The 27,047-nt window shown below is 45.8% G+C and overlaps 2 protein-coding genes across 6 annotated transcripts in view; one reads left to right on the forward strand and one right to left on the reverse strand.

Annotated features, from left to right (window-relative positions):
• The first annotated feature begins 845 nt into the window (after positions 1 to 845).
• Slc25a15 (solute carrier family 25 member 15) lies at positions 846 to 23,919 on the forward strand. 3 transcript variants are annotated; one of them, XM_055593307.1, is made up of 7 exons: positions 846 to 900; positions 3,447 to 3,561; positions 9,448 to 9,706; positions 13,758 to 13,895; positions 16,435 to 16,604; positions 17,991 to 18,149; positions 19,612 to 23,919. In XM_055593307.1, the coding sequence occupies exons 2-7, from the start codon at positions 3,507 to 3,509 to the stop codon at positions 19,734 to 19,736; spliced, it is 906 nt and encodes a 301-aa protein (XP_055449282.1). In that variant the 5' UTR covers positions 846 to 900; positions 3,447 to 3,506; the 3' UTR covers positions 19,737 to 23,919. The 3 variants fall into 3 exon arrangements, with proteins under 3 accessions (XP_055449282.1, XP_055449280.1, XP_055449281.1); XM_055593305.1 differs by lacking the exon at positions 846 to 900 and adding an exon at positions 1,134 to 1,248; XM_055593306.1 differs by lacking the exon at positions 846 to 900 and adding an exon at positions 1,134 to 1,236.
• Positions 23,920 to 25,092: 1,173 nt separating this feature from the next.
• Positions 25,093 to 27,047, reverse strand: part of LOC129666278 (phosphatidylinositol 3,4,5-trisphosphate 3-phosphatase TPTE2-like) — a 39,878-nt gene continuing 37,923 nt past the window's right edge. For all 3 annotated transcript variants that reach the window (XM_055593310.1, XM_055593309.1, XM_055593308.1), the window contains 2 exons: positions 26,767 to 26,837; positions 25,093 to 25,221 (listed from right to left, as the gene is read on the reverse strand). In XM_055593310.1, coding sequence (XP_055449285.1) covers positions 25,095 to 25,221; positions 26,767 to 26,837 — 198 coding nt within the window. In that variant the 3' untranslated portion in view covers positions 25,093 to 25,094. The remainder of the gene's footprint in view (positions 25,222 to 26,766; positions 26,838 to 27,047) is intronic.

Raw genomic sequence — 27,047 nt, forward strand, 5'->3', positions numbered from 1 at the left:
ACCATCACTCCAGTGCCACTTTCAGCTGCCAAGTAAAGCGTCAGAGGAACAGTTCGCTGGGAACCAAAACCAAACCAAACAAACAAAAAAACTAGGGAGGCTGCCTTGTACAGCAGTTTAATAAACTGGGTGCCTTTTCCATAATGTTCTTGGGGATGGATTTCCTTGGGGGAGAACAACTGGAATTTAAAGCAACGCTAAACCAACGAACAGAAAAGCAAATAAAACCTGATGGGCTAGGGATGTACCTCTGTTGGTAGAGCGCTCGCCTAGCAAGCAAGAAGCCCTGGGTTTGATCCCAACCTCCGCATAAAACCAAGCCCGTGGTACACACCTGTAGTCCCTGCACTTGGAAGGTGGAGGTAACAACAGCAAGTTCTTAGCCACATAGCAAGTTAGCCTGGGCGATGTGAGACCATGTCCCTAAACAGATAGACAGACAGATGATAGATAGATGGATGGATGGATGGATGGATGGATGGATGGATGGATAGATGGCTGGCTGGCTAGATAATTTAAAAAGCTGGCCGTAAGTGATTTTATATTTCACCACTACCATTCTAGTATTTTTCATTTACCGCCAAGTTAAAGCCACAGCCTCCGGGGCTGGATAACGCTGGGAGACCTCAAGGTGAGTCCTCCCTGAGGCTGCCAGCAGCCCCCAGGGTCTGCCAACCTGGCAGCCCGCGTGGATGGGCAGACTTCCCGTTTCCCCGGCTGGGCTTCGGGAGGGAGGGGCAGAGGAGCCTGGGTGGGGGAGGGGCCTCGGGAGGGAGGGGCCTCGGGAAAGGAGGGCCCGAGGGCCGGACCCAAGCAACGACCTTAAAAAGTGTCTGTGTGCCGCGGCCGCCCGCGGAGCGCGGGCGCTGGAGTGCGAGCCGGACGCAACCGGGCGCGGCGGTGAGGCGGCCGGAGCAGGAGGGAGCGGGAGGCCGGGCTCGGGAACGCGTCCTGACGGTCCCCGCCCTGCCGCACACGTGCTGCGGCACCCGCGCGCGCCCGCCTCGCGGCCGGGTCCCGGGAGGCGCAGGGATCGGGCGGGCTCGGTGCCCGGCGGTGCCGCGCTGGCTGCGCGCTGCAAGGGGGAGGGGGATCCCCGGGTCAGGCCGGGTGACTCGCTCCGCAGCTGCAGCCGCAGTAGTTGGCACCCTGGCGCCTGGAGCTCGCCGAAGGGGCTCCATGGTGGTGGCATGCGGCCTTCTGTTGCCCAGCTGCGGGGAAGTGCAGCCTCACCCGGTTCGACCCCCGGTGAAGTTATTTCCCCCTAGGAACCAGTATTCGGGTTGGCGCTGTTTCTGGGACTACTGGGTAGTTTGAAGGAAGAGGGTGGGAAGCTGAAAGGATTCGGGTGTCCTACTCCAAATGGTACACAGCAAGCTCCGAAGGCAGTTTAAATTCCTGCGGAACACTGGTTTGTGCACGTCCTGCATTCTCTCCAACCCACAGTTCATACTCAGTTAACTGCATACTTTCAGGGCTCATGTGTTAGGAGCATTTCTGTCTTCTGCGATTTGGCAGACATCCCTGAGAAGGAGACTTAAGTGGTAGAATGCTTGGCCAGTATGATGGAAGTCATGCTTAATCCCCAGCACGGGGAAACGGTTTTACATATACTAGTCCGCTTCTGAAGTTAGGGTTATTTCCTCCCTTCCCTTCTCTACTTCTAACCCCTTGCGTGTAACTCTCCCACTCAGATCCATGACCTCTTTTTCTTAATTGTTATGACACAGGAACACACACACACACACACACACACACACAGTCTTAAATATTTAAATACAAACCTCTCAGTCCATATAATGCTACTTGTATGTCTATGGTGAGTAACCAGTTGGCTTCCCTGGGGAAGACTGTTCTTCCCCTCGAGCATTTGTTAGTTGACTGTAGTTCTTTGTCAGAGGGACCCCCTGGGATTTCCTCTGTCCATGTTAGTGTGTCTACTGGTATCATCGTCGCGGGGATCTTGTTCCCAAGTTGATGAGACTTCATGGTATAGCCTTTCTGACATTTCTAGGAGACTCAGATTCACAGCAGTCTTACTGTTCCTTTGGCTCTTGGGGGAAAAAAATTAAAGATTAATCCTGCATGTTATTTTTCTAGGATTTGAAGTGATTACATTTGGCTTATGCGAAGGGGTTGAATCTACAGTGACTGCATAATTAGATACGCTTTTCATGCCCTCCCAAGTTAGTAAAGAATCATTCATGTGAAAAGAAATGAGTGCATTGAAGTTTATCTGAGGCCAGTGTGAGAGCCGTCTGTGCAGCTTGTCTCTTACTTTCCCTGAACAAATGTAGGCATGGGTGTTTCTGTAACTTCCAGGTTGCTAGATTTAAAGGAAACTTTTTTTTTTAAAAGAAAGAGTCTTGGAATATGGTCATTGACAATATTTATTTTACAAATTCTTGGTTGTTGCTGTTATTTTTCTTGACTTTTAGGATGGCTTTTGTGTTTGAAAGAACCTTAACAGACCAACCTCTCAGGGTGATGAGGAATGAAATTGTCCTGTTATATGGAACCAACTCTGTATTTTGAGAACAAACAGAATAGTTTGAGTAATCAGTAACTTTGATCTTATTTGTTCAGGAATCCTCCCTGTTTCCTAGTTACTATTAAGTTCAAGTCTCACCAAGTTTGTTTTTTTGTTTTTTGTTTTGTCTAAAGGTAGAGGGAAACTTTGTTTCCCCAAGCTCTAGACTTCAAAACAAACATTTCAAGTTTGACTATCTGGGACATAGCCCTGGGATTCTGATCAGGCAAAATCGGAACCGTGGTCCAGAGGTTGCACTATGTGTCTGGCTCACATTACCCACCTTACCTGGGAGCTTAGGCTGTGAAATCTCTGGTCCTCCTTGAGGCCTGTTGAGTCAGAATCTGAATTGTAGCAAGACCTGAGGGAAATCTACACATTTACTGCTGAGGTGAGATGGATTAGTGGTGACAAGGAAGGGTTAGGGCTCTACTGTGGGCCTTGTGGCATTTATGATGGCCTGTTTATGGTACTTCTATAATCCCCCTTGTCTAGATGAAGCCCTCCTGTTTACAAGCCAGGTAACTCAATGGAACTCCAAGGCTCTGACACCCAGCATGGAAGGCTGCTGTCTGAACTTACTGCTGAGCTTGATAGAATGGGCTTTCACCATAGGCCTCTCAAACACTAGTCTGGTGTAGTCTGGGCCATTTGTGATTGGTTGCTTATTTGGTGTGGTGGAGGTTCTCATAACGATTGGTTGAAGTGTGGTAGGGGCTATAACCCTGATATTCAGGGGAGGATTTTGGTGTGAGCTGTTTAAGGGGAAGTAGTTCATTTACCTGTGTTGATACATTGTTTTCCCATTCCTGGTTGTTAAGGTCCAGTCCCTGGAAGTTAAAGTTCAGTAACACAGCAGGCTTAGAGAATGGGGAATTGCAGAGGCTGGACTAACTGAATTTTTGCCTCTTCCCAGGGGTATGTGGTACACATCCTTCGCTCTAGAGAATTACTTTCCACAGAACCCAGTAACACCATGAAGTCCAATCCTGTCATCCAAGCTGCCATTGACCTCACGGCAGGGGCCGCAGGTAATCCTGGGAAGGAGGGGGGAGGAGATACCCTTCCCCTGTATTCCTGAAGTAGTTCCTCAGAGTGAGTTGAAAATGTAGTCTTTTTATACTTTAACTTCAGAATGACTCAATCTAATGGAAATGTGATATTGTTCTAGATCTTTTGTAGTACAAAATGCCAGCTACTGGCTTTTTGTTCTTAAGATTTATTTTTATTCATGTGTATGTGTGTGTCTATGTGAGTATCTGCCACACGTGAGCAGGTGCCTGAGGTGGATGAAAGGGGGTGTCAGATCCTCTGGAGCTGGAGTCACAGGTAGTCGTGGGCTACCCATGTGGGTACTGGGAACCAAAGTTGGTCCCTTTAGAAGTACTCTCCAGTCCCCTGTGACTGTTCTTATTGGTGCTAGGAAGAAAGGAAGGCCTCCTGTGAAAGTGTTATCCTTTATTCTTTCTCCTGTGTAATTGTAGTCTCTGCTTTCATACAATCTAATCTAGGCCTAGAATGCTTTCAACCTCCGGGACTTACTGCTGAACAAGCTCACCCTTTCTAGTTCTTTCTGAACTCTAGCTAGCTGGTTCAACTCAGCTGTTCTGGCTCAAACTCCTTTCCAAGCTGATTGATTCAAACTTGCTTCTCTCAGTTCTGACTGAATTGCTCTGCTTGGCCTCATACTAACTTTGGCAATCTGTTCTAATGTTCTGGCTCCTTCTCATTCTCTGGCTCATTCTGTCTTCACCTGTGTCTAGAATGCTCTCTCTCTGCAACCTGTCTTCTTTAAAACTGTCCTGATAAAACTGCCTCTCTTCTGGTGAGAGTTGGGTGTATCCCATCTTGACTCATTCATTCTGTCAAACCTTTCTCTGATTCAACATTTTGTCTGCCTCTCAATTAGATGTCACTTTCAATCATGGGTGCTCTCTTCTAAAAACTAACCTTACCTTCATTGTTTGGGATTAAAGGTGTGTGCTAAGGGTCTGCATTCCAGCCACCTAGATTTTCCTATGAGATCCTTTGCCACAGCAGCCATGTTTCTAGATTAAAACTCCTCTGCAGCCCCCTTTAACAGTGAGGCTGATATTCCACAGTGTCTCCTGGTGTGGATAGGAAGATGATGAACAGGCATTTGAGGCTGACCCTGAGCCTAAGGGCAGACTGGAGCCAGGGCTGGTAGAAAGACCATCTTAAACATGCAGAGTTAGGGAAAGCTTAGCCTGGGGCAAAAAAAACTGGGTGCTCGTGATAGTATTTTTTTTTTTCCCAGAGTCCTGTGTCATCTTAGGGACAATAGCACGCTGGAAGGTACATGTTTACCAAGTGAACCTTTGGTCTGCCCTAGCCCTGTCCCCTATCAATTCCTGTAAAGCCCACATTGCTCGATGTTCTCTTCTCTAGTATGACCTCTTGGGTCAACAGATCAAGTGGGGTCAGGGGACTATCTCACTCTCACTTGGTCTTTTGTCTGGTTGTAAAAAAATCCTTGTACAGACAGCAATTTCCCTCACTTATGCCTCCCCTAACTCTTCCATACCAACCCCCTCCTTTCATGAGCCAAAGGTCAGCTAGAGCTGCCTCAAGAGGAAGGCTGATAAGGATCCCTGGGCAACGGCACCTCTCCAGGTTAGAGACAAGGAATGTTCCAGTCTGATGTGCAGGCCCAACATCTAGCAACATTGGACCCCAATGTGTTACTAAGGACTCTGGGTCTTCAGGGTCAGTCCCCTCTACTCTGTGGCAGAGAGGAGGACACCATCCCTTGGACCCCGTTCCCTCCCCTTGGTCCTCATGCCACACTGTGGAGGATGCTGGCTGGAAATGGCAAAAGCCCCCACCAGCTCTGTCCTTTAGAGACTGTGGGTGCAGACAGGCCCTGCTCCTGTAGTGATGTGGTATATAGTCTCTTGAGAGAGTCACACCTGCAGGCATTGTATGCTCTTGTCAGTCTAAGAACAGACTTTACAGTAATGATTTTTTTTAAAAGCTTACCCCTTGCTATGTGCATTCAGGCTTTTAAGTAGCACGTACAGGCTATAGTTTTTATGCAAATTGTGATAATACTGTTGGAAGCCTTTTACAGAAGACAATTTCTGCTGGGCTTTTCTTTTTTTAAAGGATGATAAGGTATCTAAAATATTGATATTAGATGGTTCTCCTGCCCCCAAAAGCTTCTGGGGTTTTGTAATTTCTGGGCACAGCAAGTTTCTTGGTAGAGGAGCTTTGGGTGGGAGAGGGGGGTGGTCAGAGGAGGTGCTCATTATCAACACTGGACAGAGCATTCTATTGTCTGGAGGAGACTGTCTGTGAGGGGAGAAACAGTCTCACTTTTAATGGTCCCAAAGTCCGGTTGATATATTGGTCTTACGTAACTATGGGGAGCCATGTTCACTGTCTATGTAGAAACCCCCAGATCTTGGCTCCTTGTCTTCTTGTCATCTTTGTTGTAGAATGCCTCACAGGGCAGCAGCCTTCTCTGAAGTAAGAGGTGGTTGGGACTCTTTGCTACCCTGACTCTCTGGACTGGCAAATACCTAGGGTTTGGGATTATTCCGTTTGGTGCAGAGAATCCCTAGTGTTCCTTGACCCCCCTTCATTGGTGCAGGTGATTTATCTGTTAGTACAGATTCAGCTGTGGTTGAGGCTTGTGATGGGATGTAAATGTTAATAGAAATATTTCTGTCTCTTTCTGATTCTAAGCAAAGCTGCTTCCCAGCCACATTGTTTCTGTTAAAGTGCCAAGAAGTTGTCCTGGGTCTGAGCTGAACGTGCTGTAGGTCAGGAAAGGAGGCCTGGGCAGCTAGGATGAGATGGAAGACAAGGTCATGTGGATCACTAAAGGTGGATCTTGGAAGTCTGCGAAGTGCTTTGAGTTCACTTAGTATCTCCCTCATGTCAGGAAGAAGCAATCTCCAGCACTTCCTGTAGTGTGCCTCATTACCTGGCATACTGGCTGGGAAAGGAGGACATTTATAGCCTTGAGGTTTGTCTGCAGAGTGTCAAAATGACAAGCACCTCAAAACTGCTTTTTTGTTTGTTTGTTTGTTTTGAGACAAGGTTTCTGTGTGTAGCCTTGGCTGTCCTGGAACTCACTTTGTAGACCAGGCTGGCCTTGAACTCAGAGATCCACCAGCTTCTGCCTGCTAAGAGCTGGGATTAAAGGCTTGTGCTACCATGCCCAGCCTCAAAAACTATTTTGAAGGGATACCTTAAAAATGTCACATGTCCCAGTCCTGTAAAGTGGCACTTCTGCTTGGGGGGCTGGAGGCTCACCTGTTTGTCCTGCTGTAAGCCATCCTTTCCCTGATAAATGGCTGCGATACCTTGTCATTTGCTGCTTGTGTGCTGAATGACTCTGTTAGACAGACTTTGTCGCTATGATAAAACATCTAAAGAAATCAACCTATGGGAGGGAGGATTTATTGATTTATTTTGGCCCATAGTTTCAGAGGTTTTACTCCATTGTGGTGGGAGCGGGGTGGTAGGCCAGAGCAGCTCACTTCATGGCAGCCAGAAAGCACACACCTCTATACATACACATGAACACGTGCATACAGAGAGGGAGGGAGGGAAGAAGGGAGGAAGGAAGGGGAGACAGACAGATATGAGAGGGAACGGAGTGGAGAGAGGAGAGACAGAGGGGAGAAAGTTGGGGGGAGGGAAAGATAGAGAAAGGAGAGGGAGGGGAGAAAAGAGAGAAGAAGAAGGGTGAAAAGAAAAAGAGAGGAGAGGGAGAGAAAGACAGACCGACATACCCAGAGGCCTGCCTTTGCTTTTTCATTCCTCTTAATATTTTTATTATATCTGGGCCCCAGCCTGTGGTGCTTTGGATTGGGCTTTCCTTCCTTCATTAATGCTCTCTGGAAAGTCAGTCGTCCACAGAGGTCTGCTTTATTCGTCTTTTAGGTGCCTCTCAAGGCAATCAAGCTGACAGAATTAGCCACCCCAGTGACTATCAGTTAAATGTTGAGCATGGTGTGGTCTCAGTACTCACCCAAAGAGTGAGTGGCAGGAGCTGACAGTGACAGAAGCTCTTTCATTTGTCCTTTAAGGAGAAAACAGTGAGCAGAAATATGACTTCTGCGGAGAAACTGCCAACGTACTTGTGTTCCTGATATAAATCTGAGAATTGGCTTGGTCCTGTGCTTGCTGGCTAAGACTGGGGTTAGGCACTGGACACAGTTCTGTGGTGAACAGCATTGGGATTTAGCTTCACTTTCATGGGGTGGGGCAGTGAAGTTGTTTCATTATATCTATAACATTCACTAGCCTCTTACCTTCTAGAATGGACACAGAACCATCACAGATATGAAGCAAGTATGTGTCATAGTAACTGCTGTCTGTAAATTCAGGATGAGTGAGTTATCGTGCATTTAGTTCAAATGTTAATGTCCTGAACTGTAGGCTTCATTCATTTTTATCAAAAATATGCACTCTAAAAATCCTAACAGTCACGCAGTCTTTTGGAATAATTAAATTATTTTGCTATATTTGGGACCCCATGACCTAGCCCAGCAGTATGTAGGACAGAACAGTTCTGATTATGCAAAAAATTATCTTAACCTGTTGTTGTTGCTCTAGTCTCACTAAGTAGCCCAGGCTAGCCTGGAACTTTTAGTCTTCCTGCTTCCACCTCCTGAGCACTGGTATTGCAGGCATTCGCTGTTTACTCAGCTGTAGCATCTTAGTGAATTATAGTCCAAGGAGTCTGAGGAGTGGATCGTCAGGTCAAACCATACCGTTCTCTCCTGGAAGAAGCAAACAGTAGGAGGGAAGTTACGGGAATCATTTTGATTGTTCAGTAATAAAGCCAGATGCTGTGGAAGTAACACCTTGCCTGTCGGTAAGTAAGTGACTCATTCTCAGTGCCTTGCGTCTCTCCTTCCCGCCACACAGGCGGATTAAACATGTATAGCATCAGAGCTGTAAAGTTGTGAGCCTTCCATTTTGGTAGCGTTTTAGTGGCCTCATCACAGAGCTGTGATGTTTCCTGATCTAAGCAGGAGTGTCTGAAATGTGAGGCCTTCCAGGCCCCAGGAAGGAGGTAAATATTAACCAGCAGCATGTCCCAAAACTTTGGTCCTAGTCCAGGGTCTACAGATATTGTGGGGCAATCACAGTTTGCTCTTATCCTTATGTTCAGAATTCTTTCTGGAGTAATCTAACTTAGTATAGTTGGTATTCTAATAGTGTGAAAACAGATACAAGGCAGACTTCAGTCCGTTTATACTAAGCTGAGGTAATTGTAGCCTATTCCCTAGCTAGGTATAAATCGCTAAGCGATAGAGTTAAAACTAAACCGCTTTTTTCAGGGTCAAATGTTTTGTCCTCAGGAGATTAACTAGCAGGCTCTTGTCCTTATCTGGCACCTGGCTTTTTCTAATAGTTGCCTCACACTAGGGCATTAGAGAAAAAGAAATGCCTGTCTCTACCACCGTACCCACTGTCCCTTCTGTATGGCTTCTCTCTCTCCCTCTCTCTCTCTTGTGTCTAGTGGTTGTTGTGTGCCAGGTTTGTGCCAAACCCAGTTTGTGTTAACGATGTGCTAACCCTGTGAGATGCCGTAGATGAAGAAGAGAGGTACCGTCCCTGTCTGGGATGGCACAGTCAAACCAGGTTCCAGCCCCTCTCTCTCCACTCCTGGCCGAGCCCTGAACGTAGGCTGTGTATCTTTGTACGGGCTTGGAATGTAGAAACCAAACATCTCTCTGAGTGAGTGTGGATAGCGTTAGGATGGGCCTCTGGTGCTGGCCAGCACAGGCACCTGCTGGAAGCTGTTTGCTGAACTTGGCTAGAGGATTTGGGAAAGGCGGTCATTAGGAACTAAAACCCTGGTAATGGACAGCGAGCCACTGGCCTCCCTGTCCGTGGCTGCAGACTCATTCTAAAGACTCATGTCCTACCTGTAGGAGGCACAGCATGTGTACTGACTGGGCAGCCCTTTGACACGATGAAGGTGAAGATGCAGACGTTTCCAGACCTCTACCGGGGCCTCACCGACTGCTGCCTGAAGACCTACTCCCAGGTGGGCTTCCGCGGCTTCTACAAGGGCACCAGCCCTGCACTGATTGCCAATATTGCAGAGAACTCGGTGCTCTTCATGTGTTACGGCTTCTGCCAGCAGGTGGTCCGCAAAGTGGTTGGATTGGACAGGCAGGCAAAACTGAGGTGAGTCAGGACACTGGCGCTCCGTTGTCTGAATGACGTTAATAGGAAATGGCTTTCCTTTTTAAAAATGATTCTGATGTCCTCCACTGTCGCGGCGTGAAACAGAGAAGGCCAAATGCATTAAGAGTCCTGTGTGTGCTATGGGAAGGTGACAGGCGTGCTGGACGAGAATTGCAGAACATGGGACTTAAGCTTTCACTTCTCTTTCACCTGCAGAGATTATTGGAAGGAAGACGTTACCTGAGTGGTGTTAGACAAGAAATCTGGATAATTTAGGAAGCTACAGATGGACCCAGCTTTCCTTGGTTGATCCTTCCCTGTTCATCAGACTTCCACTTGTGCTTGACCATTGTGCTTCCATTTGTGCTTTGGTACCTGTCATTCAGAGGCCAAGCAGAATTCATAAACCACTGGAGTGCTCAGTCATGCTTCCTTCAGATGCTGATTTATTTGAAATGATTTTAAAATTATGCCAGGGAGGGTCTGAGGGGAAAAGCTTGATTACTGAAGTGCTTGCAAGGCACTGAGTTAGATCCCCGTCACCTACATGAAAAGCTGGACATGGTACATGCTCATACGCAGTAAAGGGAAGGCAGAGATGAAAAGAGGTCTAGGCCCCAGGTCCAAGTGAGAGATCCTATCTCAAAAAACAGATGTATGGTTTCTAAGAAACCAGTACACACATGCACAGCTGTGAGTGCGCGCGCGCACGCACACACACACACACACACACACACACACACACACACACGCACGCACATACACACATATTCATCTTTGCACGAGACAGGCTTGTTGGCTTTGTCAGTAGGAATTGGAACCTCTGTGGTAGCCTCAGCTTGCACACAGCTAAAGTAGACAGACGTGCGCTCTGGAAGAGATCTACGAGATTCAGATGTGCTGTCTTAGAGGCATGCATCTGCTCATGACGGGTAGACCTTGTGTTTAAAAACTGGGGAGTGGGTAATAAGATAGCCTGGGGCGACAGTGTAGGATTTCTGCTCTCCAGCTGAGAGAGAGCAGGAAGCAGAGCCAAAGGGGACAGAAGAGAGGGCTGAGAGATTAGCACCCCACGGGGGATATCAGATAGGAGCAGAGTAGTAGGCACCTGGCTTTCTGTAGCTGAAGCAGAGATGTTCTCCTTCAGGACATGGGTTCATCTCCCCCAGCTTCTTTAGGGAAGGACAACATGGGAGAAGAGCCGAAGGAACAATAGGTGCTGAGGTAAGGTTCTGGAGAAGACTCTCTGCTCCCCTCTGCGCAGCGTAACCCTGTTTGGCCGTAGGACGGAGGTGGTGACGGGAACAGACTGTTGGGGTTCTGGCCCCACGTGCCCCTCCTCACTTTCCCTGCTTCTTTGCCTATGAACAGAGACAGGTTTGAAAAAAAAAATGCTTTTTCTCATTTGTGTTTTATTTGAGACATGGTCCCGCTGTGTAGCCTGGGCCAATCTGAAACTCATGCATGGTCTTGGCTCAGTCTCCCACAGAGGGATGGCACGTGTGTTGTGAGGCCCACTTAGTGCTTTTCTGATGGCGGGCAGGACAATGCTTTAGGGTTGTCTTTCTCCACACCCTCTCCAGAAGCAAGAGTTGGTGTCACTGTGTTCCTTGTATGGATCCTTGAGTACGTTTGTCACAGATACCCACAGTGTGTAGCTTTTTACCATACGAGTTCTCAGTGAGGAAATTGGCCTGGTTATCTTGTGCTAAAACAGCCCTGGAACTTTTCCTAAGCTTAGAGCCTTTTTCCTTTTCACTCTTGGGAGCAATTTTGCTTTTTACCTGTTGGGTGCACGCTGCCTGTGGTCTGCTATACTCTTGCATGTTGGTTGTGTCTTTATGGCCCTTACCATGACCTTACCATGTGGAGGTGCTGTTGTCTCTGCCTGAAACAGTCATAGTTGCCTGTGTCATCTGAGCCCACAGTTCCCCTTCCACCCCGACCTCTTTCTGTTAGGCCAGCAAGGGTACTAGTCAGACCTAGAGGGCATATTTATCAAGAGCTGCAAAGGGAAGCCGTTATAGCAAGCATTTGCTGTGTATTTCTGCAACCTCATCACGAATATTTGTGTGTCCCGGTTTGAACCTAATGCAGCATCTGCTTTGAACTTTGACCAACTGAGAGCTTACACGGCAGAGGCATTTAGGTCATGATTCTCATTCACTAGATGACAGAGTAGACTCTCTCTCTGAAAATTTCATAGAATATATTTTGATCATATTCCCCCCCCCATCATCCCATATCCTTCCCACCTCTCTACCAACTTTGTAGTTTTTTCTCTTTAAAACAAACCCAAACAAGAAGCATACATACACATAAAGACATGAAAATGGGAATCAAAACAAACAGGCCAATAAGGCAAAGGAAAAACTCCAAACAAAGAGACAAAAAGTACCTACTGTAGATATTTACAAAACCCCGTCCTATCCCATATTCCAGTTGTACAAATTTGCTCTACACCTAGAGCTGAAGGTCTGTGCATCTCATTTTGTGCACTGGAAGATGAAAGAATTTATGAGAGAGCCAAAGTCCATAGACAAGCTGATAAGGCCTCTCCCTTGTCCCCTCATAAGATGTTCTATGTTCATTCCGATTCTGGAACCATCCCAGTACCTGAGGTTGAACTAACCTCTGTGTTTATTGACTGATACCTCTGTTCTAGCAAACTTGGCACATTCTAGGTAATGACCCTAATTGAGTGTTGTCTGTCAGCAGGTTGATAGAGAGTTCCTGAGGAAGGCCAAATATGATTTGTAGGCTGGCCAAAAGGCCATTTGAAGCTTTAGATTTTAACCAGTGAGCTCAGGAGTGATGTGAAGGAGTGAGCTAAACAGCAGGAGACACACTCTGCCTCACAGAAGGCTGTGTATAGGGATGTTGGCATGCCTGCCTTGCCTCGCATGGTTTGTGGAGGTGGGTTTAAGTCCACCTAGCGGACAGCCTTGCTTCTGATAGCAAGCACCATGGTAAGCCTGCCCTCCTGAGACCAGCTCAGCCTGTGGACAGCAGCTTCTGTCTTGATGCACAGAGCGAGACTACCAGAAAATCAGGGCCAAAGTTGGAAGCAAGAAAAGAAGTGTATTTGGCTCAGAGCAGTCTGGGGTACGAGAGCTTGGGGCTGGCATCTGCTTGGCTCTTCTAGGGCGTCTTCTGACTGTGTGGTAGCGTTGTGAATGAAATCATGGTGGGAATGTGTGAGGAGAGCTCGCCACATGTTACAGAAAGCTGTACTCTTACGGGACTACCTGCATCCTCTGAGAGCCTTGTTAGTCCCCTCGAGGATGGCAGCACCTAAACTGCCCCACTTTTTGTTAACTGAAAACTTTTGTCATATAATATATTTTGATCATGTTTTTCCACTCTCCCAATTCTTCCCAGATCCCCCACCTCTCTACCCACCACCTTCCTTTATATCCATTTTCTCTCTCCCCTAAAACAAAACAACACATAGAATAAGAAACACATAACCCCCCCTAAAAAAATGGAAATAAAAAATCAACAAGCAAAAGACCAACAAGGAAAAGAAAATGCCCAAACAAAGCAAAATGAAACAAAAAGTCTACAGAAATGCCACCGATTCATTTTGTGTTGGCCAGCTGCGTCAGGGAGGTGTGGTGAATATACCCTCCTGGCAGAGAGAGCAAGATTATAGGGCATGGATCTCATGATGAAGGTCCTATCATCAAAAACTCACCTATTCCTCATTGTCTCTTAAGGACCCTTTCTTTAAACTTTATCACGCACTGGAAGTCAGGTCCTCAACATATGAATTGGGGGATGGGGACATATGAATTGGGGGGTGTGGCAGTCAGGCATACCTGGACTTGCTTCCTAGCATGCTACTTTCTAGATGTTGTGTGGCTTTGGGGACATATATTACCTCTCAGTGCCATTCCTCTTAGGGGGTACTGCTGTCTGCCACAGGGTCCTGGGATCCTTAGATAGGAGGGCTAGTGTGGATTTCCTTCTCCCATCCCTGTGCTCACTCTGGTGCGGTGAGAGCCAAAGGGGCCAATAAGCTGATGGTAAGTGTTCTCTCTCCTTTCAGTGACCTCCAGAATGCAGCTGCTGGGTCCTTTGCTTCTGCCTTTGCTGCACTGGTTCTCTGCCCCACAGAGCTCGTCAAGTGCCGGCTGCAGACCATGTATGAAATGGAGACGTCAGGAAGGATAGCTGCAAGCCAGAAGTAAGCACTGTTCGTTCTTAGCTGTGAGGCGCCTCGTCTTGGTATAGTGTGCTGTTATCTTATATTGTTAAAAGTAAGTAGCAAATGCAGAAACAGCTTTCCTTAGTCTAAAATATTGCGGCAGGGGATAATTCTCCGAAAAGACTGTTTATCCTGTCGGGACTCATTGCCCACAATAGACGGTGCAGAAATGGAGACACCAGGGAGCCAAATTCCCCCTTTGTCATCCTGGGTACATAAGGCATGACCCTCAGCCATATTTGGGAGACAGCTTTGAACTGAGTCTGAGAGCTGAGCCGAGTGTGTGGGCTTAGATTCTTGGGTAAGTGTTTGATGCCCTTCCTCACATTTCACTTGGGTGTCTACCACAATCTGGTGGCAACCCCTGCCCTTCCCAAGCCTCCACATGTGCTTGCTAAGGGTCCGAGTTCTGAAAACATCCATCAAAAGCCTTGTAAGTAGAGCTGCTCTGTACGATCAAAGCACCACTCAGCGTGGATTCGAAAGCGACCGTCCACTGCAGTGTCTAGAATCGATCCCCCACATTATCCTTATCCTTGACGTATCTGGTTGAAGATCTGGTCAAGGGTGTTGCGACCACCCCAGGTCTGTAGAGCGACTGCTGTCTTCAGTTTCCTCCCTGCTTTTCAGAGCCTAGAGTCTAGTGGTATAACGCTTTAAAGGGTGGTTGGTCAACTGGAATCTACCTCCAGCACTGTGAGTGCACACAGTTCTAGAAACAGTCCGGAAGTGAACGGGCCTTTGTAACTAGTGAGAAACAGTGCCTCGCCAGCACCGCCCCGAGGGCTTGGATGCAGGCTTTGTTATGTTCACGTGTGACAGGAGCAGCGCCGCAGGAGCAGAGCTCTTGGGAGGAACATGCCTGCTCATTGCCATTGTCGTTCTAGGACTTGAGGCCTCACTTCTCCCACTCCCTAAGAACAAAGTGAGCAACTTGGTAGTTACACTGAGCTTATGGCATTCTGCATGTTCTCAGTGTGTAGAAAAGCTACCCGAGGGCAGGTGTGGGCCCAGGGCAGATGTCTGGCCCTGAAGCTGCTCGGGAAGCAGGGCTCATGGGCAAAAAGGAGACACTCTGCACCCCTCTGCTTGAAAGACAAGACACCATTTTGGGTGTCCCTCGAAGCCCAAGGGCTGTCGCTCAACCCTCAAAATTTCTTATCTTGCCTTCATTTCTCTGTAGCAAAGCAAAAAAGAGGTGGCCTCCTGAACAAACTACCCTACAGTGATGTACACAATGACATAGCTGTTGGGTGTCATCTTGACAGAATCTAGACTCACCCAGGAGGCACGTAGGTGGGCCATCTTTATTCAGTCAACTGAGTGTTGTGGGTTATTAATTTTTATTATTGATTTATCTTTTAGTTAAGCAGTGGTTATTCCTAAACCAGCTATATACCCATATCACCACACAGAGACTAGGATTTATTTAATTAACGTAGGGCACAATGCTGGGCAATAGTAATTCTGTCCTAAACCTCCAAGCCCTCATAGTTTCCTACCATTTAGATTTCACCCATTATACTTGCTTTTAGTCATATCTTAGGTCCGGTTCATCTCTCCTCATGGTTCCAAGTCCTCTCCTGCCAATCACTGCTTTCCTATTCCTCTCACTCATTTCCCTCTCCTCCCCTCCAGACCAGGATATCCCACGCTGTTCTCTCTATTGCTCAGCATCTTGACTGGTTGTTTTATTGGCAACACAGAGAACAAATGGTGGCGTGTTTACATAAACTTGAGACAAGCGAAGCTTACAATAAGCATCACAATGCAATGTCTGGATTGAAACCAGATAGTGGGGCAGAGAAATCAGCATTAGAATGAACAAGGGTAAATTGTATACACTCTACAAGAACACTATTCCAACAACTGAAGTAGGGAGACCCACCTACAACAGAGGTGTCACCGTTGCCTGAGCCTGGGTCCTCGCCTGCGTGGAAGGGGGAAGCCCAGCTGGGCAGCAGCTGTCACTGGTCCCTGCGGCCTGACCCGGATGCAGTGTGACCAGCTGCACCAGGCTTCTGCTACCACTGCTTTGCCCCCACCATGGACTGTGAGCCCGAAAGAAACCCCTTCTCCTTTCAGTCTGCCTCTTGTTAGGTATTTTATTACAATGACAAGTAACTAATACACCACAAAGCTTGAGGAGCTGGGGCTCCCGGGGATAAGGCACTGGGAAAGTCTGGAATTGTTACACACCGTCAGCTTTGGATGACTCCTTGTTGTAATTTGCTTTTACTTACTCAGCGTTGAAAAACAGGCAGTAATCCTTTCACACTCAGACGGTGTGTTTGACTGCATACCCTGCGTAGGCCTGGTTCGGCATGCTGGCTCACTGACCAGAAGTGCCAAGAAGTCTAAGAACACCAGGTGTGCTTTGACGGGAAGGGCAGGTCACAGGAACGCTCTGGCACAGGTAGCGGGGTTGGCTGCATACATCGTCCTCCATATAGACATCTCACTGCATGCATGCATCTCCCCACCTCACTGACGGTGCCTCCTGCTTTGTCTTCCCCAGCACAGTCTGGTCGGTTGTGAAAGAAATCTTCAGGAAGGACGGCCCCCTGGGCTTCTACCATGGACTCTCAAGCACTTTACTCCGAGAAGTACCAGGCTACTTCTTCTTCTTCGGTGGCTATGAACTGAGCAGATCATTTTTCGCTTCCGGGAAATCAAAAGATGAACTAGGTAAGTGTACCCACATTGGCAGCATTTGGGTTTAGTAGAATCTGCCTCCAGGGTTTGCTGGTTTCCACGGGTTTGGTGTTCAGTGGGCACCTTTCTGGGAGTCCACCCAGCACTCAGGAGTTTCTAGATGCCGGAAAGTAAGTGGCAGCAGTGTTGGCTGGCACCTTCTCACAAGGAAAACTTCCTAAGGCAAGTCCTGAAGCCTTACACCCCAAACTTCTTCGCTGACATTGGCACTGGCGTTGTTATAGTGTCCCTTTCCCTTCTGAGTGTTAGTCACTGCTCTGGGTCCATTTTAGAGGAAGAATTAAAGCTGTATCAATAACCCCAGGGTAAGTTTTTAAACGAGTTTTCTTTTCTTTTTAGTTGGCTAATTGCCTGTCATTGCAACTACATCTCGATGAGATTGTCTACCAAGCCTTGTCTCTGACATCAAATCACAAACAACATTGTTCCTAAGCTTTTTAAAAAATTCATATCCATTAAATAAGTACTTACTGACATATCTCATGTTCCTTACATTTAGGTGTTTAATGAACAGGTCTTTGCAAGCGGTTGCGGTGAGATGTCCTGTTCAGTAGCATCCCTGGTCATTCTTCAGGTCGCAGCCTTTCTCCACAGAGAAATAAGAACAAACAAACATAGCTTCAGAAGTTGCCAGAATTCCCTGGAGAGACAAAAGCAGCCTTACTTGAGAACCACCACAGTAGATTTTAAGGACATTCAAGACAGCCCCCCGCAAAAGACAAAACAACCCCTCCCCCCGAAAAAACCTTCAAGAAACAAAAAACAAAGCATGTACCATTGAGGAGATTAGCCTCATTTAATGCTGTGCTTAACTTACTGGTTGGACAGCCTAAAATAAATTGTATCCATAAATATTAACTCTTCACCCAAAGTTTTATCTCTACTTTGAAAACCTTAGCTCCAAGGGTAAGGCAGGCAGGTAATGAAGGAACTTGGTCAGTGCTTATTCGTGTCATAAAGAGAACCATTCCCAGTTGCACTCGTTTCATGTCATACATTTTTAAAACATGGCTGCAAATCATGGTGTTTAGGGAGCAGTACAAAGTGATTTTCACAGTAGAGAAAGATTTGGGACTGTAGGGAGTTAAAATTGAGAAAGACGTGGATGGTGTTTCGGTAGCTTGCTTTCTCCATGATGTGAGACCTGTTGGTTATAGGTGGCCCAACTCCAACCCGGAAGACAAGGGTGCGGTGGGGACATACCATCTGAGTGACCAGCTGGTCTTGATGAGGCCCAGGGAGACTGGATTTCTTAGACAGAAACTGGCATTTTCCAAGGAGTCATGCTCCTTGAACTGTTAGCTGTGCTTTTGGAAACACCGTCCAAACAAAGTACTTCTGGCTGCTTTCCCTCCCCAGGCCCTGTTCCGTTGATGCTAAGTGGTGGATTTGGTGGGATTTGCCTCTGGCTTGCTGTATATCCAGTGGATTGTATCAAATCTAGAATTCAAGTTCTTTCTATGACTGGAAAGCAGGCAGGATTCGTCAGAACCTTCCTGAGCATTGTGAAGAATGAAGGTGAGCCTGCCCTGAGGGGAGTGTGTTCACAGTGACTAGTCTCTTGGAAATGGACTCATCCAGGGTTAGTCAGACTATGGCTGCTCCTTTCTCCCTGCCTGTGTCCTTCTCCCAGCACTATGTTCACGTGTGTGGCTTTCCATTTCCAAACCTTTTGCTTTAGCTTATTCAATGTTTAAAGTTCTTTCTCTTAACTTCTGGGCCATGTATCTGGTAGGATTCTTTGTGTTCTAAATACCTTGGGGGGATTTTTAATATACATACTTTGTCTAGAGGGAAGAGTGCTTTAAAGGGAGTAGCGTCACCTCATTTATGTAATCCAAATATGAAAAGACCCCTAACATGATCACTAAGGCTTTAAAAGGAAATATTGGGTACATTATATTCCTATTACATCACGTTTAAAAGAATGTACTACAACATCTTTGTCAACAGACTTCTGGAAAGAGAAAGTATCTGAGCAGTTTTTAAAGATGATTTGCTGTCAGTTTTTAGAGTTATTCTAGATGATGCAGACTTCTTAAGTCATGTTCATATCACGTCAACTTTGTGCAACCCAAAGACCTGTCTTTCTGCCATCCACCCTATAGACATATTAAAACTAGGGTTGTGAGGGCTGGTGAGATGGCTCAGCGGTTAAGAGCGTCGGCTGTTTTTCCAGAGGTCCTGAGTTCAATTCCCAGAAAACCACATGGTGGCTCGTGACCATCTATACAGGGATCTGATGCCCTCTTCTGGCCTGCAGGTATGCATAGAGCACTCCTGCATTTACAACAAAAACAAAACAAAACAAAACAAAATGATCGGGTGTATGGAAAGGTTTAAATGGAAGAAAGGGTAGAGTTAAATGATAAAATTATACTGTAATAAAAAAACTAATATAAAAAGAGAAGTAAATGAAGTATATGGTCAAAAACATCATTACTTGAAAAACAAAACAACAACAAAAATTCCTTGGATCATGAACTCGTGCACTAGGGTTAAAGAGAGAAAGCACAGTGACGCAGACACATGCTTAACTCGTGTCCCAAACAGAACGCACATGTCCTACTCCTGCATGCCTTCTCCAGTTTTGCCTGGCTCACCTTAGCTCGGTCCCTCACCCAGGTCTCTTCTCATGACCGTGCTGAGTAGGCGAGTACCAAGAACATCTCTGGGTTCTCTCGCTGGCCTCTCCAGCTCTTCAGTTGCCTCCATCTGGCCACCCTAGGCCTTAGCTCTGCCCTGTCCATTCTGCAGGAGTCCTCAGGCATAGAAATCACATCTGTGAGCTTTGCCAGGGGCCTCGGTACTTACCTTGTTTCTGTAGCCTGTTGAGGGGAACCTGTGAACGAGTCCATTTGCCTCGTAGGTTTTAGTACTGTTGTCTAATCTTGTGGGCACAGATAGTCTCTTCTGTGCATCTGCATGTGTGTCTTCAAGGAAGTACTGTCACAATCTTAGATTGCCTTTTGTCTTCCAGGAATAACAGCCTTGTATTCTGGACTGAAACCTACTATGATTCGAGCATTTCCTGCCAATGGGGCATTATTTTTGGCCTATGAATATAGCAGGAAGTTGATGATGAGTCAGTTGGACGCATACTGACGTGCCCTGGTGAGCCCGGACTCAAGGCAGGCATTTAGTGACTGTTGTCAACTCAGGGTTTCGCAGAGGACGAGAATAATGTGGAATTATTGTTGATTAATTGGGACTTTTGTCCTTCTCTTCCCTTCTTCTAGTCAAAGTCTTAAGAGACTTTGTGGGAGGCCCCTCTATCCTATACCGTATAATTTCTGCCTGTCATTGTACCAAAAGAGAAAAGTCGCCATTCTTGCCCTTGGTGGCTCTGTGCACCAGCCTTGTGCAGACTGTCTTCCTCCCAGGATGGAACTCCTGTGGAAGTCAGAGGTACGCGTGCAGTTTAGATGCTTCTGTGTTGAGGAAAACACAGTTTTGTTCTATGTTTAATTGTAAATGGTGACCATTTTTATGCAGATGTTTATAAGTGATTGCTTAACACGTCCTAGACAGGGCCACTGCCATAGTCTGCTGAGCCTGTGTGCTAAGAGGCTAAAGTTTTAACTTTTTGTGCTACATTAAAGCTAACACATCCATCTATATTTTTAGATAAATTTTATGCACCCTTGTGTGGCGTCTACATTCATGATGCTCAGCTCCTAACAGTGCCATTCATTTTCCAGGCGGGCTCGTCATTTTGCACTCTGGTGCTGGTGGGTGTGGTCCAGAGTGTGAGAGGGCAGCAGCGTGCCCCCACCTTTCCTTCTCCCTGGAAGAGCTGCCTCCCTTGTCGGTAGACAAGGGCTGCCCTGCCATGCTCTCACAAAACCCAGCAGAGGTTCTTATCTGGATTCAACAGGAATCCAGGCTACTCTTTTGATCCTTGATCTGGGGCTAACCTGAACCCACTGTCTCTCTGCCTCCATCAATCAGAGGCCCTTCCAGGAGGCAGAGAGGAAGTCTGGGCTTCCTGCCTTTATTGTGGAGTCCCCCTCACAGGGAAGTCCAGTGGCGCTCGCTAGTTCGGCACGGCAGCATAACCATATCAGCTCACTCTCCTGAAGTTCACCTTGGGGTTCATAACGCCTTGATTTGCCTCTGTATTTGGAGCTGGCGGTGTGTGAATTTTAATGAATGTCGATGATGTGTAACTTTGGAAAGCATTGTGACAAATAACAAAAACCTTTTTCTTAAACTAAGTAGTATGTATGTGGCAGTCAGAAACTCGGCCCCACATTTCTTCTCACCCCGAGACACACGCAATAGATAATTCTTTGGCCACAGGGTCTAAGAGGGTCTCATCACTGCAGAGATCAAACCCAATGTCTGTACTACTCCAAGACCAGGGGGAAGACAATAGGGTTTGTGCCTACTCTGCCTATAAACCTGAAGGAATGCCCCCTTGCCACGGTGCCACGAGCACAAGGGTCAGGAAAGCAAAGTATTCCCAGAAAGGGAGGAGTGCCTGTCAGCATCCCTTGACTGGCTCTTGGTGAGAAAGCTGTCTTTCTAAGTTAGTTTTACCTGTTCTTGCGTGGCCGGTGTCTACTGACTGATGCTTCATCTGAAGAGGTCTGGATTGAAGCAAAAGTAGGATTGGTTTCCTGCAGGAAGAGGACAGGCCAGAGCCACAGTTTTCTCTTTTGGTGCTTGGGATCCAGTTCATATTAACCTGGTTGGTTGTGGGTCTCCTCACAGTCTGTCCTTTATGGCCTCTTCTATAGCTATAGTCAGAAACAAGGGAAAGTGAAAAACAGAGGCCAAAGGGGGAAAAAAAATAGTTTTTTAATTATTATTCTGTTGGTTTGATTTGTGACTTAATGTTTGGGCACACACAATTATACTTGAGACAAAACCAGAACTTTGAGATATTTTGTTTAGAGAAATGAGTGCTCTGTCATTATTAAATAAGCCTAATGTGAGTCTATGGATGAGCTTCATTTAAATACATTATAATAAGGACCAATAGGAATATAATATTTCAAGGTGGTGGTTGCATTGGAACAAGTATCCTTTTGTCAGCAAGATCCCTGATGTAAAATAATTTTACTGTAGGCAAGCTGACAAAAAAAACGTTACTTGTGTATTCCATGGGTATGAAGCAGCCCATTAGAACTGTTCTGCCCCTCTGCGTCATGGCAGTTGGAGTGAGAATGGCTCATAGGCTCATGTATTTGGATGCCTAGTCACCAGGGAGTGGAACTGTTTGATAGGATTAGAAGGATTAGGAGGTGTGGCCTTGTTGGAGGAAGTGTGTCACTGGGGGTGATCTTTGAGGCTCCAAAAGCCCATTCCAGGCCCAGTGTCTCTCTCTCTCCCTGCTACCTGCGGCTCAGACTGTAAAGCTCTCAGCTCCACAGTCATAGCTGCCATGCCCGTGCGAGTGCTCCCTGCTGTGGTGATAAAGGAATAGCCCTCAGACACTAAGCAAGCTCCTGCTGAAGTGCTTTCCTTTCTAAGAGTTGCTACAGTCATAGCGTCTACACATAGCAAAAGAACAGTGACTGAGACAGCCTGTATTTACTCATTCAGTCACTCATTTATTCTGTGTGTGTGTGTGTGTGTGTGTGTGTGTGTGGTATATGAATGTGTGGCAGCCAGAGGTTGATAGTTGTTTTCTTCTACTCACTCACTACCTTATTTTTTTTTAATAACTTTTAATTTTTTTTGAGGTTAATATAATTGCATCACTTTCTCCCTTTCCCTTTCCTCCTCCATTCGTGTACCCCCACTTTGCTCTCTTATTCAAACTCACGGCCTCTTTCTCTTTAATTGTTGTAATCTGTACGTACACATACTCATATACATCATACGCACAGGTGATCTTGCTCCCGCTCAGTCTGTATAATGTTACTCGTGTATATGTTTTCAGGTGTGCTCTTCCCCTGGGAGGACTATTTCTCCTGCTCTCAGCCTTCCTTAGTTGCCTGTAGTTGGTTGGCTAGCTGGGTGAGTTTTCTTAACTCTCATGATACCACATCTATTAGTGTTGCCGTGTTGATGAGGCCACATGGGTGTGGCTTCCCTGACATTTCTAGGAGCTACGTTCTCACAGCAGACTCCCTGCCCCTCTAGCTCTTAGAATTTTTCCACCGCCTCTTCTGCACTGAACTCTGAGCCTTAGAAGTAGGGGTTGTGTTGTGGATGGATCTGTCGATCTGCTGGGATCTACCAGGCTCCATAGCTCTGCGTGGCAGCCATCATTTATGGTTCTCTGCAATGGTCTCTGTCTATTACAGAAAGTTTTCTTGACCATGGGTAAGGACTCCACTTACCTGTGTGTAAAGATAAACGCTTAGAATGTAGTTAGGGGTTATGTTGGTTTAGTGAAGTCGTGGTTGTAGGTTCTCCTCCAAGATGAAAGACTTCAGTGTGGCATGATAACCCTGCCGCTGCCGCCACCACTGCCACCACCCAGCTAAAAGCACTTTTTAAAAAAACAAAACAAAAACTGGGGTTTTCTTCTTTCCGTATTGCCAGTGTTGACCTGCCAGGGAATCGGTGCATGGAGCATGGCTGCTTGCAAATTAAATGAAACGGTCTGTGGCCTGTCCTGCCGCAGCACCTTTCCATACCTGGAGTTATGACAGATTGTAGCAATAATACGGAAAGTGTTTTTCCTTGGAGAAGAACCACACTAGGGGAGGACAGGACCAGAACCCTTTGGGGATATTTAGAGGATGGCAAGAAAGGTTGCAAAAACAAAACACAACACAACGCCTTCTCAGGTTGCTGCTTTCTCATCCCCAGGGAAACTCAGAGCTTCAGTCACAACTGAGGCGTTCACAGCCCTTTATTTTCACTTCGACACAGAATACACAGTTTCACCTTCTAGACTTCTGAGCTGCTCAGTGGTCCAAGTGGTTGGTGTACTGATTATGCAAACTTGCTGATTGCAGTGGTCTGCCCTGAACCTCTTTTACTTTCATGAATTGCTGTTTGTAGAGTGATTTCAACAGAATGTATGGTTTTCAGGGGTTACACAGCCATGCCCTGCATAGTAATATTTCTGTCATCGAGGGCCCTGTATATGATGTGGCCCCTGTAAGATTATATTGTTCAGTAGCTGCCTATACTTTCTGCAAAGTCACTCTAAGGTCTTTGCATAATGGTTGACATTTTTTCAAAGGTGTCTCTGCTGTGACAGCAGACAGAGTTTTACTACTTGTTACCTTTCATTTCCAGGTGAATTCACCTTGGCCTGAATTCTTGACATCCTTGCTAATAAAAAGGAAAATCCAAATAAAGTTTATTTCAGTGAAGCCAAAAATGACGTTCTTTCCAAGGCTGTTGCAGCTTTAAGACACTGTGGCCACAAAGGGACTTGAAGTAGCACGTGATACCAGACAGAAAATGAGTCCCGTGTGGACACAAGTCTACAGTGGCTTGGTTTAGGTGAGCAGGGGTAATGAATGTTCATGCGTACAGATGACTTGGTTCCTTTCAACTGCACCTAACATTGATGTTACACACAGGCAGAGATCACTAAGGTTTTTGTCTTTAGTGTTTACTCACATCTTTTTATCCTTCCTGTGTGTGTGATTAAAGGGAGTTTGCCATGTAAATGACCTGTGCATTGCCTAGACAAAGAAGAAAGTGTGAGCTAGCAGTGGGATGGCTCAGTGTGTGTAGGTGCTTGGTGCCAAGCCTGGGGACCTGAGTTCCATCTCAGAGCCCATGCGATGGATGGGACAACAGTCTCTCACAAGTGGACCTCTGATGGCACACGTATGCTCGTGCACATACAGGCACAAGTATGCAGGCCATAGAAATACCAAAACAAAGCAAAAACTTTGCCATCATGGCCAATCTGATACGTGTGAACAATCTGTGAATCAAATAGAGGCAAATTACAAACATAAAACGGGATAAATACTTGCTCAGAAATGTGTAAACGCGTGTGTGTTATGGAAACACAATTTTTGTATAGCTCAATTATTTTGACAGGGAAGATCTGTTATTTCAAAGTTCTTCAAAATAATACCCAATGTCTCTATTATTGGCATGAAATATTGGCTGTTTCAAAGTGCTTCACAATGATACCTAATTCTCCCACATACTGTATGTTGCAAACAGTACAAAGACAGCCAGGCATGGTGGTACATGCCTATACTCCCAGCACTCATGAGACAGAAGCAGGTGGATTGCTGTGAGTTCACATCTAGTCTCCATAGTGAATTCCAGGCCAGCAAGGGCAATGTAGTGAGGCCCTCTCGCAAAAAGAGAGAAAGACTGTACTGTGTATGCCTTCAGAAGAAAAAAATTACCAGACGTAATTTTCCTGAATACATTTATTTCCTAGAAACATGGACATACACATACACACACACGTGTATAGATATATTAAATACAGATATGCCATCAAAGATATAGGTCAGAGGACATAAATACATAGCGTGGATTGGGAAGAACGTGATTCTATCCAAGAAGGGGAATGGCGCTTATTCAACGTCGACCACGTATCGCTTGCTGTGTCTCACCAAAATACACTTCTACTGCAAACTTCGGACCATAAATTCTCCATGTTTTTGATTTATGGGGGTTATCCAATTCATGTCTTGCTAGATAAAGCCTAAGAATGGGGGGAAAAATCATTACATTTTCTTTTAGGGCTAACAGAAAGCCATGCAATAGATACCCTGCTGGCAGGTCAAAAGGAGCCCTCACTAGCGATCAGAGAGAGCCTCACACCTTTGCCGGTGTGTTGGTTGGCTCCTTTCAGCTCTGCCAGGTACAAAATACCTTAATAAGGACATGTTGCTGACTCTTCCAACACTGGTTTTTTGTTACCTTATTAATGATATTTCTAGAAGTGAGAAATACTCCAGAGATGTGTAATAAAACCTAGTCATGAAATATTGCTTCTCCTGTAAGTGAAAAAAGTTGGTGTTTTGACTACACAGCCACCTCCTGACTATATAAACAGCTTGTCTTTTCCCTAAGCAAATTAGATGTTAGAAGCATCTTTAGAACCTCATATAAAAATAAGCAAGAAAACAATTCAGCTTTGCTTCTTCTATATTAACATTGACTATAAAGAACAAAACTACACTTTAGCAAAAATCACTCTTGAGAAGTAGCAACAAAGTCCCAGCTGGCTTTCAAAGACTCATGAATCAAAGGTTTTCCAAGCTTAGAAATAAGTGCTAAAAATCCCCACCAAATCCAAAGTCATTTTTTACAAGTCTAAATGTGTGTTCATTGCATGCCTGTTGGCCACCAGTTTGCTGCTGGTGTCTTACAAGGTCGGATTTGTTATCAGATCTTGGTCAGCTTGATGAGATGGTTAGGATATAGTGGATTCTTGTTCTCTGTCTGTCTGCCTGTCTGTCTGTCTCAGTCTCCCCCTTGTTCAATTCATCACAAGAAGATTCTTTGTAATAATATTCAAATTGAAATGCAATTATTTTTTTAAATAAAGATTTCCAATTCAGTTTCTACTAATAAATCTTATTTAAGTGGAGAACTAGCACAGGGGTGATTTTAGGTGACGCCACTCATACCTGGGCTTCCTAACTCCTGTCCTAGGCGTTAGGTGTGCTAATCAGCTTCTTAACTGGGCACACCTCTGGATCACAAGTGGAATCTGGTGGTTGGGTGCCAGTTAGCCAAAACTTATTACTTGAGGCCTTGCCAAACTCAAGGAATTGAGCTGGTGCACATTAAACTTCTATGGAAGAAATTTACTATCACACTGGAGATGCGAGTGGAAAACATTTTGGCTTGTGGTTCCTGGATGCAGAGCTGTGGTTAGTGCGCCCACAGGGCACAACAGGCAGCTGTGTTTGAAAAGTAACCTTTACCAAGTCACACAGTGTCCCAGGTGAGGGACGCAGAGTGGTGAGGGGAGCAGGTAATGGGACTGAGCTCCATCAAAGAAAAAAGGTGAAAGAGAGGAAGGAGCACAAGCTGTGAATGTGTAAATGTATGTTGTGTTGAATGTATATTCATATTAACAGTAAAAAACATTCTAAAACGATTTTAAAGCCACATTAAGATGACTAATACATTGGAATGATGACTCAAGGGTTTTGTTTTGTTTCTATGACAGCAGCATAAACCTTGTTATAATACATAGAACATTAAGCTGTGTCTGTTGGATTACATTGTAGCCTACCTGTTATTTTTTATGAAAGATGTGTGAAACCAAAAGAAAAAGGGACAGTCATCGTAGTATTTGGGAAGATTCTAAAAAAGACATGGTTAAAGCAAAAGGTTAGTTTCATAATAAAATTTATACCAAGAACTAACGATTCAAATGAGTTTAAAATTTCTTCTCTTATTCCTGTAAATGCATATTAAGCAATCACATCCATTAAATATGCATCACTTTACAGTTTATAATGATACACTCAAGACACAGAGAAGGCTTCAAGAGATTGCTGCTTTCTCTTGGTG

Source organism: Psammomys obesus, unplaced genomic scaffold (assembly GCF_907164565.1).
Source record: "Psammomys obesus unplaced genomic scaffold, mPsaObe1.curated_primary_1811, whole genome shotgun sequence".
Classification (NCBI taxonomy): Eukaryota; Metazoa; Chordata; class Mammalia; order Rodentia; family Muridae; genus Psammomys; species Psammomys obesus.